We start from the raw sequence: 13,162 nt of genomic DNA on the forward strand, positions 1-13,162 counted from the left end.
TGAAGACACAGGAGGAATGGAGTTTTAATGGCGTTGAACGGGGCTACAATCTGATAATGAACAGAATATATAATAATGAAGAATAAAGATGATAGTATTAGGATGGGGTTTCAACGGCAGTTTCTGAGTGAGTGAGTGAGTGAGTGAGTGAGTTTAGTTTTACTCCGCACCCAGCAATATTCCAGCTATATGGCGGCGGTCTGTATATAATCGAGTCTGGACCAGACAATCCAGTGATCAACTACATGAGCATCGATCTGTGCAATTGGGAACCGATGACATGTGTCAACCAAGTCAGCGTGCCTGGCGGCAGTTTGTGGTGATAGGTATATATGTTTCTGAACAATCGCCAGCGTCCGTTTGTTGTGTGACTATCGTTTGATATGCTTTTAAAATAGACTTAGCATAGGCATTTTCGATTCGCCGTATAAAAAGACACAGGCTCAAGCTATCTTAAGCTGTGGAATGTCTAAGCTGACTAGCTGGTAACATAGTATATTTTAAACTGTGAGAGTGAGTGAATAAGTTTAGTTTGAAGCCGCAATAATTTAGCTATATGGCGCCTGTTTAGACTGTGAGAACAAAGCCGAGTTGTTCTATAGCTCAGGATGGACTAGTTAACCGAACAATTGGCTATCAAGTCCCCGGTAGCGCAATCGGTTGAGCGGTGCAATTTATTATGCGTGAGTTCGTATCATACCGATGTTTGCTAAATGTCATTTGTTTAGGCAAATCCTATGTAGAATATCAATAAGCAATAGCAAGGATCACTGAATACATACGACTACACATATATAGGGACATTTATACGGGACCATGTTGACTACGTGGTGATACGCGATATATACTACCACTGAATACATACTTCATACCACTACACAGTGGATGTATGCAACATGGGTCCTATATATGGGTGTGGTGGTATGTTTATATTCCATTAAATACATATAAACCAACTTAACTTTTTGCTTCCATTTTTCCAACATTGTAGGCTACCACGCATATATGAACTCACCTACACAGATATTTGATGATTTGAAACATTTTGGACAAAATGGGTTTTGACAAAGAAAATAAATTTCTGGGCTGTTCTTAACCTATGTTGTCGCAAATAAAGTGTACAATGTACTACAAAAACCGCCTTAGAGAGTCATACACACAGGAGAGAGACCGAGACACGACTTCAAATTATTAATAACATGAAATATAAGAAATTTTAAGACAATCAGAGGATGTTTTAGATGATACCTTACAAATCTGTCCATTCCTACAATTTCTTTTGACATAACGGAAAACATTTATAGCGCAAACCGTTTGCAGTAAGGAGTTAGTTATACATATCATTAGATTCTGTCCATCATAAACATCATTCTATATTCATCGTGTGTAAATGACACACTTGTACAACAGATAAATGATTAAAATATAGCACAGAGACCCAGGTATTGAAAATTAATTCAAATACTCAAAACTGCATTGTAATCGCTTTTGATGTTGACAAAGAATGTAAAAGTTGCGCCTTCCTATTCACACTATTCGTAATTATAAACTCACCATGCAGGATGTAACCAAACATTATAATCATTATAATTATGGATATTAAGTTCTTCACTTATGTATGCAGACACCATGACAACTGTTCCTTGATTTTAAATATTCATCTTACGCGGGATTCTTAATATACTCTTCTTCTTAAAGCCTTAACAAGGAAACAAAAGTCAAAGCTCCTTCCCCTACAAAATCCTGAAAATTGATATCAAATGTATCATATGGTCATCCCTGTTTTTCATATCCTGATTAAGACCTCAGTTTTGGTGATTGAAAGAGAATGGAATAGACTTAGCAATAACTAAGTGTTATTAGAAAGGAATGTAACCAATACTATTAATGCGTTACCATAGTGAACAGAGTAGAAAACGTATCGACGCACAACTAATGTTGTACTCAGTTAAGATCTCTCCAGATGATTGAGCATTTATAATTACAAACCGTTTACTGCTTTATATATCAATTTCACATATGAATGGATGTTCGTAATTACATTTGACGTCGTTAAAACCAGACGAGTGTGATCGTAGACACTTCCCAAACTGTCCACAGTTGCCATTTGGTTGATTTGGTCTCCATCTCAAGTAGGTTACATTGTCACCATTCGAGTATTTCCAGCCTTCGCCTGCTGTACACATGCCGTCAATGTGACCTGTAATTATATATATATTTATATTGTCACCTAGTTTAGCCTCCAAATATATTTTCAGATTGCGCATCACATGTTGTGCCTGTCTGACAACGTACTGTCTAGTTAATACAGCTGGCAGAGTATATAAAATGCGTCATGGTTCAAACGGACATAATTAACGACTTGACACTCGAAGAAAGGTGACGTTATTCCTTTCATTGTAACTTGTCAATCGTTAGATCACATTTAGCTTAACTAGGTTTCTTGATTGACTGTTGGATACGGATAAAAGTAAGAACTACGGGATTATCGATTTCCTATTTCACTTACAGACATGTTAATATTTAATGAACTCAATAATTTATATATATATATATATATAGAGAGAGAGAGAGAGAGAGATAGACATAGATAGATAGAGAGGGGGTGTCATTATGTCACATCTGTATACATAGGTAAAACGTGTATTAAGGAAAGTTGGAAAAAGCGTTATACACGTTTTAAAAGGTTAATATGAATGTTTACCGTATCCATATGGCCATCTGACAAACACGAATTCATCCTTTACACTTGAAGTGACTCTGATGAGATGGCCTCCCTCAGACACGCAGGTGTTGATAGCCTCAGTGTGAGACTTTTCAGCGCCACCATGTACTTTGAAGCATATATTCAACGTGGAATTGAAATCATATCCAAGATGACTTGGACAACCATATCCATCTGAAATAAACATTCCTTACTTCAGCAATGGCATCAGAAGTAGGTACGTCAACATAGGACGTTTGCTGTTTGATTACTAAATGTATTAGCACATCTTTGTCTAATCAGACAAGGAAAATGTAAAAGCTGACAAAATAGAGTGTAAATGATTAAATGAAGCATTGGGCTGTACCGTGAAACTTTGTTACCTCATTCCCATGAGGATGAACCCGACGGCAAAATCAAGTGTCTTGAAAAATGATCGTTAACAGTGAGTATTTTTTATATCGTTCTTCTACTTCCGAGGAGATGGGAAAGCAGGTTCTGGACTTCCGAGGCCCAAGATAACTAACAGTATATTATATGTTACTGGTGCACAATCAGACCAGGAACTGGAACCGCACCCAGAACTGGAACTGGCTCCATGAAGGAAAATGAACATTGATGAAATGTTTCGGAGAAATTTCTTCTCTGTCAGGGTGCAGGAAATTTGAGGAAGACATACCGGTGCCGACTGTGCCCTTTGCTTCCGCTTCTCCTACAGCTTTCTTAAACATAAGCTTCAGAATATCTCTTGAGATTGGCAAATGTCAAAGTTGGGCCAAGACGGGTCACACGTGATTTAGTAACAGATAAACTGACATTGTTTATCAAGCATCAAATGCTAACTGACATGATGGATAACTGCAACTTTCCCTTCATATCAAGATCATGTGTTCCGGTAGCCGCATCATTTTTTGTATTTCTTCTTTTTGCGCACACGTGAAAATACCTCCTCAAACTGGCAAAAAGCAAAACTTGGCCAAGAAGCTTCCCATTGGATTTAATTACAGATGGCCAGGTATTTTTCATTAACAATCAAAAGAATCTCCACAAGACCTCAACGCTCCCTTCATATCAAAGCCATGTCCCAGTGGCCTAAACATTGTTTTCATACATTTCACACATACCGCGAGGCACCCGAGCATGCTCTTCCTCCAAGAATCTCCCTGCATCGTTGAGCACAATGATACCCTATGCAATTCCCTATTTTGAATGGACTTTTATTTTAGGTAAACGATTTATTGACGTTTAAAGTGTACACGGTAGGTGTCATGGGGCAAGACACTTCATAATGACTCGTAAACAAAGCCCGGTACCCCACGTTCGCGAGTGAAGCATGATGATGTGACATTATCGTTTACGTATGTGAGCATATACATCTACAACCTCCGTTAGATGATGACTATGTTTCCCTGGGCAGCTGGACAACCAGTCCTGTTCTGTATGTAGCTCTGTTTTGGAAGTCGAAACGTTATGTAAACTTTAAATAACTAAGTTTAGTTATCTTGTACAATAGGCCTCACATAGAGTCGCTTAGAGAGTGGTGAAAACGATGGTTCATGACGCCCCAAACCCGGATTCATTTAGCCCTTGGTACCTTCTTGCGGTGACCTTCATGGAATATTGATAAATGAGGCGTAAAATCAATGATTTATTGCATTAAAAAGGTGTATATGTGCACAGAGTGTATCTGTGCATGCCTAAGACGCATAACACGATCGCCACACAATTCCCCCTTACCTCTGTTGGTGTTGTAAATATCCAAGTCTATATTGTTGTCAGTTCCCCAGAAGGGAACTTCAAGCCTGCCTGGATAGGTGTAACATTGTTTGTTGTTCCTATTGTAAATCAGGGCGACACACTGTTGGTATCTCAAGCAAGAGCTGAAGCAGTCCAACACGCTGTCCACATTTGTTGGTGGAGATATGTCCGAGGGGAGAAAGTGTACCAAAGACAAATGCAGTTGAAGTCGCACGAGCGCCATGGTCCAGCCTCTAGCTATATCGAGAACAGAAGTATGCTAATGTAAACTGTGGTTATAATGTACTTACATGAAACAACTTAAATGAAAGATAACCTTAGTTTGTTATAGCCATGTCATGTAAACCATCAAAACAACAGTTTCTGATATCCATCATTTCGTCAAGACTGTTCGGTTTACTAACATGGTTTACTGTACCTGTTTGATATATAATGCGTTAGCGGATGTATTAAGTTTTTACAGACCATTCTCTTCAAACTGAATACTGAGCCGTCATACTGCGGGGATTCGGTAATTATTCCATATGTTTTGTGGTGATGCTCTTAATGTTTGCTAACATTCAGAAAGAATGTTAAATGCCTGTTCTTTTCACCATCCACATTGAACGTCTATCACCTCTCAAGTCTAAAAGAGAAACAAAACTAAGGTGAACTGACTACCTCTGAGTCAGACCCTTTCGTGAAAGCAGTATTCCTTCACAATATACGTAACCCTAGTGTCAATAAGCCCATACAATGAAACTGCTGGTATGTATAAACTCCAAACGAAAGACCGGAGAGGTAACGTGACCATTTGAATCTTAAATGAGCCTGTTTTGTGTAAGTGGTTTTCTTTCTCAAGACACGGGTCAATGAACCATGTTGAAAAAAATTAAACAACTTAAAGGAGATTATATTGCAACATATTCAAATCGCTTAAACCCCTTTAGATTCATAATAACCAAGCCAAGCAAAGACAGACATACATATATCACATGACGTGTTTCGTGAAGAGATAACATACTGTAACTTGCAAGATACTGACTAAAACCTGAAACAGACACTTTCTGTGTTTAAGGCTGACTCATTTCTAACAAGGTCGGTATGACTGATACACACAGTTCGATTAAGACCTCTTAAAAGTGTGCAAACAGTTTCCAGTTGATCATTTTGAAAATAGATATGATCAGTTAGGCCTCTCTACATTCACTTAAAAGTGTGCAAGCAGTTTCCAGCCGATCATTTTGAAAATAGATATGATCAGTTAGGTCTCTTTACATTCACTATAACCAAAACAAAGTTAGACAAACAGACAGCCGACAGTGCCTTGTGAAATCATGGTGCATCTTAATATAACATACGTTACACTTATATACACTCAGGTAAGTTAGGGTACCTGGAAGGGTATCTTACAATGTTACTTACAAATTGATGAACAGCTGCTCTGAGACGTGTGGCGAAGGTGGCTTGCATACAAGAACTACATTCTGTTTGTATCGAAGAACGTTTTCAAGTAATTGGACTGTCGTGTGTTTGAGAACTCATAACAGATGCACCTTCATTATTGTGCCTTAATGATTTTGACAACTACATCTCATACAGATATTTGCTAATAATGATTACGCTTTGATCCATGTAATCGATATTTACGTAGACTTAATTCTGCTCGGTTGACTCATGATGAGATCAATAGACAATCAATAGATCAATAGATCATCTGTCCAATGTCTAGCGTGACTTGAAACTGCCAATATCAAGCAATCGAACAATTCAGAACATTTTCACACGTATGTGCTCATTAAAACTTCAAGGACGGTTCTGTCACAGGCACAGTCCTGTATACATACGATTCCAATATAAAAGACTGTGAATTGAACGTAGGAATAGAGATAGAAATGTAAAGTTCAAAATTACATGAATATATGAGAGAAGCTTTTAACGATAGAATTTATTCTTTCCTTGTCGCGAATACCGAGAATTGATCAAGCGTTAATTGGCAGTTTTCTGATCTGATGTCAAAATCAGACGCTAACTTGCCGTCAGTTTGCCCCTGTGTAGTTTTCAGAAGCACTTGTCTGTAACTCACTCACTCACTCACTCACATAAAAAATCAAGCCTTTGGTGACAACTGCTGAGGTACAAACGAACAAGCTCTTTCTACAAGTATTTCACTGTATGCCATACATCCCTTGCTTAAATATTGTTTATAACATTCTAGGTCCTTAAGGTTATTATTATTTTGTTTGTTTATTTATTTGTTTTTGTGATAGGTATGTCAAGCACCCAATTGCACAGTGCAATTTACCCTCTTTGGTATGTTAAAGAATTGGCATGCTCTGTCATGTGTTTGTGACGTTTGTGATCTTGTATCATCATTATTTGAAAGTAATTCACGGTCCACACTCCCGTGATGTAGTACAACTCATATGCACAGTCTGCATTCAGCATCAAAGTTTTGCTGACAATAGTCACTCACGCATTAACTCTGCATTTAGCATCAAAAGGGCGTTAAACCCTTACGACTCACTCTCGTGGCATTTAGCATCACAAGGGCGTTAAACCCTTGTCACTCACGCTTTTGCCACTTAGCATCAAAACGGCGTTGACTTCAAGTCACCCAGTCGGCATTTAACACAGGTTTCTAATGATTATAACAAGTATGTTGCTGTTATTATTCACGAAATCTTTTGACTAAATTACTTAGTCTCACTGAAAGAACAACACAATAACGAAGCATATAGCCATGGGGTATCGCTTTCCCTATGTCTCACGGAGACACTCTGATATACCAACAGATGCCACTGCATGTTTATACTTAAGTTTATTAGCATTATTTAGGTATTCCTAACAATGTAATTAGAGATCATTTGGGAGATACTTTCTATTCCCAAACATGGGTGGTGTCAATATACACGCAAGAAAGGAAACCAATACTATCACAAAGATTCCATATAACACCGTCTGTTATAACACTGTGCTTGAAATAACCCAACAGTGATGATGAAAATTATCTATCCAACATTTACCAAGGACTTACTACATACATTGTTCTGGTTGATCTGAAGATGTAGAGAAGCGATTGGTAACTAAAAGATTCAGATGAACGCGTGGAACCTAAATAAGGCTGGGGAGCGGAATATGACTATTATACATCCTTTGTTCAGACAATAGAAGAGTTTGGGTAATTGATAAATTCATAGGTAGCACATGCACACGCACACGCACACACACACGCACACGCACACGTCGAATGCCTTTAATCCTAGGGTATTTCTTGAAGGCCCAAACGGTCACAGTTTATTTCTTTGGATATCGACAAAGAATGGGAAAGCGGTAAACGTGCTACTGAGACCAGACTATTTAATGTATTCATAATTCGTATCAGTCATCATATACCCAAACATCAAAACAATTATGAACAATGCTTTGTTTACATATCCAGACAAAAATGACGATTCTTTCTTGATTTAAACCAATCATCTTATCAGTGATACTATTTACAGTATTCTAATACTTTCTCTCATGCTCATTAAAGCCTCTGCAACAAAGCAAACCCCCTTCTTATTATTAATCAAACGGAAGTATACAATACAATCATCAGTATCTAATATCGCTAACGTGGGTACGTATGTGCGTGAATATTCCAATTGTGATATCCAGATTCAAATCGTGACAATGCCTGGCATAGTAGGATGTAAAGTGATATCCAATATAGGACAGTTAAATAAAGCTCGGAGATAACTGAATGTCGTTTGAAATATCAATACGTTTAACCACCAAATGAACAGGATTAGAGGAGCGGTAGACGTGTAGATGCGAAGTTAGTGGTGCATACAGCACATATCCAGACGATTAAGTAATTGATAATTGGTTACTGCTTCACCAATCGATTTCGTGATAATCTAGTTACTTTGCTGTCCTTCATTGACAGGTTTTCCCAATTTCCCATTTATTACTCGGTACAATATTAATTGTTCTCGTCACGATATGGGCTGAAATATTGCAGATGTGACGATAAATTTTAACTCACTCACTACGTCGGTTTCGCAGATGAAGGGAATTAGAGAGAAACACCTGCTGTCCTTGACACCAGACGAGTCTGCCTTCAGACAAGACCCCAAAAAGCTTCCCCAAAATTGCAGTTAGGTTGACCTTGCCGCCATCAGATGTAGGTTACGTTGTCACCATTCGAATACTTCCAACCTTCGCCTGCTGTTCACATGCCATCGATATGAACTGAAATTATGTGCAATGAAGTCACTGAGTTTAGTTTCCCTAAACATCTAACAGTTTCACATCACAAAGTGTAAATACAAATGCCCCCGGTGTCTCTATAAGCATTTTCCAGAGGTATCTATATATGTTCAAATTGAAACCGTTGCAGTGGTTTTAGCCATGAACCTTACTATCTGGTTAATCCCCTGTCTACAGGTCACACAACATATCGTACAGATACAAGACTGGCAGATTCATGCCGACATCATTGATGACGTGACACCTGACTGCAATTTAAATATGGTAACGTTATTTCTTTCATTGTTCCGTGTCAGTCGTACACAATTACTTTAACTGGGCTCCTTGTTTATGGGGTTCGTTTCAGAGTTGTAACTACAGAAGTTTCAGTCGAGTCCTTGTTTTACTTGTTGACAAGCTGATTACGAAAGATTTGTCCAAGTGGATAAATCTGTAGATTTGAGCCTCACATCTGTGACATATTACATATAGTAATTAACGTGCATGGCTAGGTTTTTAGAAGCGTTAAACGAATGTTAATGAGGAAACCAGTATTCGAGATAATATAACGACCAACCAACCAGTTCTACACAAGATCGATCTCGAAGTAGTAGACACGCAGTGGATATAGCTTAGCGTGCCTACAGGGCAATTTAGTTGCTGGTCGGTACAGAGATGACATCTGGAGAATTCACATGATTCAGCACCGCCGGAGGGAGTTGTTCAGGTAAGATAGTGATAGATAGATGCAAACGAGACTACAAATACACCCGTGGAATCGCATTAGTGGGGTGACACTGGCAGCACCGAATACCGAATGTACATTTCCTCTGTAAATTTCCTCTCATAATGATGAATAGTTTCCGATGGGGAAAAGTCATCGTGGTTTAGTGTACCGATGTTGGACTTTGATTGAATATTTATGCCTTTCGTTAATTGATAGCTGAGCAGTTTGTTATAAAACAGATATGTTACACCCATAACGACAATGAGTCCTGTTGATTTCAATATCATATAAACAAAGACTTCTATTTCGATAACATTAAGAGTTTTTAAGGTTTCATGTGTTTGGTTACCGTCTCCATTAGGCCACATGACAAACATGAGTTCATCATTGGCACTTGAATTGATGCTGATGAGATGACCTCCCTCCGACTCGCAGATTCTGGCGGCATAATTGTGCCCATAGTTAACGTCACCGTGTATTTTGAAACACACATTCACCGTGGAATTGAAATCATATCTAAGATAACTTGGACAACCATATCCTTCTGAAATGAACATTCTTTGTTACAGTCGCGGCAACTCAAAATAGGTACGTCAAAATGGGAATGTTGCGGTTTGAATGAAGCCTTCGATAACACGTCTTGTTTCAATCGTACACTCTCGTCTTCTATCGACAAGAACTCATCAGAAGCTCTAAACATAATATTTCACAAAAACAACAGACAAAAATCAGAGTGGGCGAAGGATTTGGTGAAACATCCTTAGCCCTTTTTCATGAGGGTGGATCAGACTGAAGAGTCAACAATCTGGATAATGTAGTGTATAAAAAGTAATGGACATTTTTAGAGATTTCTTTTCAGATGAAATGAGATCTCAGGTTCCGAAATAACACGTCAGAGGTAAAGAGGTTTCATTTTATGGAAGCAAAAACCAGGCCTGGACATCAGAAAAGGGGCGTCTTGCAAACATAAATATTTTAATTCTAAGGGACCGACTGTAAGCACCAGTTGTGCAACGTCGCATTTTGGGACACACGTTGTGTACGGTGAATAATGTTTCTTTTTCAAATATCTTTTTCCAGAAGACAGTGAGGACAAGTTCCAGACTCAGTGCGATGTAGCGAGATATTCGATGGGGACTTCACACAAGCAAACCAACATTGATTTCCTTATATGGAAAGAATAACTACTGTAAGGGGTGACTTCAGCTTTCCTGCATACAAAAACTCCCATATATTCAGATGGTGGTTGAGGCGATCGTTAGTCACGCCGATGACCCTTCTTTGAGTATCCCCCATTCAGTGTGTGGAGGCCATTTCCGATATCCCCTGCAAGGTATTGCTGTATTTTGCATTTTACTAAAGGTTTCGTAAACTCATACTCATTCATTCATTGTATTGACACAAAATGTTTCTTCTGATGGATCAGTTTTGATGTTTGATAGATTGATTTGATTCCGGAAATGTAGGTTATCTGGTCCAGAATTCAAATGCATAGTCATTTCATAAACTTTACAGAGTACCATGTTAAGCAATGTATAAACATGTTTACATGATATATTTAAATCATTTACAATTCAATCCAGTTGTCTTCATTTAAAACTGTAAAATATAAAAGCACCGAACTTCCAATCGTGCTACTTGTTATATAATTGACATGATATCAGTAACATTCATCTTTTGCAAAATCTTTGTGTTCCTTTTATAAGGTTTCATACAATGTACAACTCAAAAGAAAATGTTAATATTCATCCTCAAATAATCTCACTGAATAAATTTTTTCACAATACAAAGTTAACACATTCTATCTTCAGTTGAAATACTTTCCCAACTTCCTGATGCCACAGCGAAGTTGTGTTTTTATTTTAATCAAATATTGTTCACGGTGAAAATGAGAACGTATTTTCTTCACAGAAGCTTAATTTAACACGATTCTTTCCCATCAAATATCCATTGATATGAACAAAATGTTTCACACAAATCCAACCCATGTTTCTCTACTAACATTATCAAGAGAATATATCATTTCATAAGAAATAAGTAAATATCAAAAGGCAGGCATGGACAGTACTTTCAGCCAATATTCAATACATACTTATAAATGGATACCTTCCTAATTCAACAGTACTGCGGCAGTTCATGTATTACTTGAAAGACTGAGTAAATGTTTGCAAAACATTAAAGGTAAATACTTTCAATACATGACATATTTTGACATTCCTAAATTTCAGAGCTGTAAACAAGGATCGGTACAATCATTCTATCAAATACAAACAATGATTTAGAAATGTAGATGTTATAATGCTTAATAAACTTTAAAAGACAAAAGGTTCTCTTCTTTGATTCTTGAGATATATGTTAATAGACGTTTCCCCAACATTAATCAAGTATAAAATAAATGCCTAAATATTTATAATTGGAAACTGATTCTAAAACATGCCCTTCACAATTCCAGTTTTTTCTGATGATTTTATCATTTCAACATTTGGAAAAACCAAAACCTTTGTTTTAGCATGTTTACCTTTATACCACATTTTGCAAAATGTACATTCAATAATAAAATAAACAATGTTGAGCTGGCCATCACTATTGCTTCGTAACCGACACTGCAGTGGAAGTATTTCCTCAGACCATAACTACTGATAATAATTATGTCATTTTTGTGCCTAGAATTCAAGTGCGATGCTGCTCTCTGGCGTTGCATTATTAACCTGACGGACATGCACTTTCAAAGGTGCTGAGTGATAAGCGCGATTGTTTGGGTCCGTAACCTCTAATTGTCAGGTTCCCATTTTAAACGACTGGATCGACTGAATGCAATGTGGACAAAGTGCCTTGCCCTATGACACAAGATAGTATCAGACCCATGTTATTAGTGTCTCCAAAGGGATTCAATCCCTGGTAAATCTTCAACAATCCTGTAACATTTCAATTAATAAAGCCATAGCCTCATTAATTTCGGAATGAATTAATTGCCAAGTACTCTCATTAACTTTTAAGAGAAAAAAATAACTACAAATCCGCTTTACCAGATCACCAGACTATCTCTCTTACCTCTGTTAGTGTTGTAAATATTCACGTCAGTGTTGATGCCAGTTCCCCAGAATGGAACTTCAAGTCTGCCTGGATAGGTGTAACACTGTTCTTCCTGTTGTAAATCAGGGAGACACACTGTTGGTATCTCAAGCAAGAGCTGAAGCAGTCAAACACGTTGTCCACATTTGTTGGAGGAGCTATGTCCGAGGGGAGGAAGTGCACCAGAGACAGATGCAGCTGAATTCGAACGAGTGTCATGGTCCAGGCTCTGGAGATATGGAGAATATTGACATGTTACAGTAATTGAATCGCTAATTTGAGTTTCGCTATAATCGCAGTTCGTGGCATTTATTGTCAAATGAGAAGCAGGAGGTCGGGACATAAGAAAGGCGTATGATACAGATTCTCGTTGTAAACGTAGATCACAATATTTCTCCGTTATTTAGATGTAACCTGTTAGCTGTTGTAACTTATTTATTTTCTAATACCATTCCCTCGGAATGTTCAGTGTAGGAAGCCGGGAATCACCCGATATATACAACGGTGATCTTGATAATAATTTTCCCTTACCTTCAGAAAGAATTGTTTCCAATGTTTAATTATCCTTTCTCTTAACTGTCTATGCTGAACCTGCTACCACGCATTAACTCAAAATGAGAAAGTAAAATACGTTAACCTCAAAGTCAGCAAACAAACATGAGGTCATGTTCAACAAACCATGTTGAAGG

The 13,162-nt window shown here is 37.8% G+C and overlaps 1 protein-coding gene and 1 pseudogene across 1 annotated transcript; both read right to left on the bottom strand.

Moving 5' to 3' along the window:
• Nucleotides 1–2,000: 2,000 nt before the first annotated feature.
• Nucleotides 2,001–4,685, bottom strand: LOC137277047 (secretory phospholipase A2 receptor-like). The gene is made up of 3 exons (XM_067808707.1): nt 4,442–4,685; nt 2,705–2,899; nt 2,001–2,200 (listed from the first exon to the last, which is right to left on the bottom strand). Exons 1-3 carry the CDS (start codon nt 4,683–4,685, stop codon nt 2,001–2,003), a joined length of 639 nt encoding a protein of 212 aa, XP_067664808.1.
• A 3,285-nt stretch (nt 4,686–7,970) lies between these two features.
• Nucleotides 7,971–12,692, bottom strand: LOC137279000 (C-type lectin 1-like; annotated as a pseudogene).
• Nucleotides 12,693–13,162: the final 470 nt, after the last annotated feature.

The sequence above is a fragment of the Haliotis asinina genome, chromosome 3 (assembly GCF_037392515.1).
Source record: "Haliotis asinina isolate JCU_RB_2024 chromosome 3, JCU_Hal_asi_v2, whole genome shotgun sequence".
In the NCBI taxonomy this organism is placed as follows: domain Eukaryota; kingdom Metazoa; phylum Mollusca; class Gastropoda; order Lepetellida; family Haliotidae; genus Haliotis; species Haliotis asinina.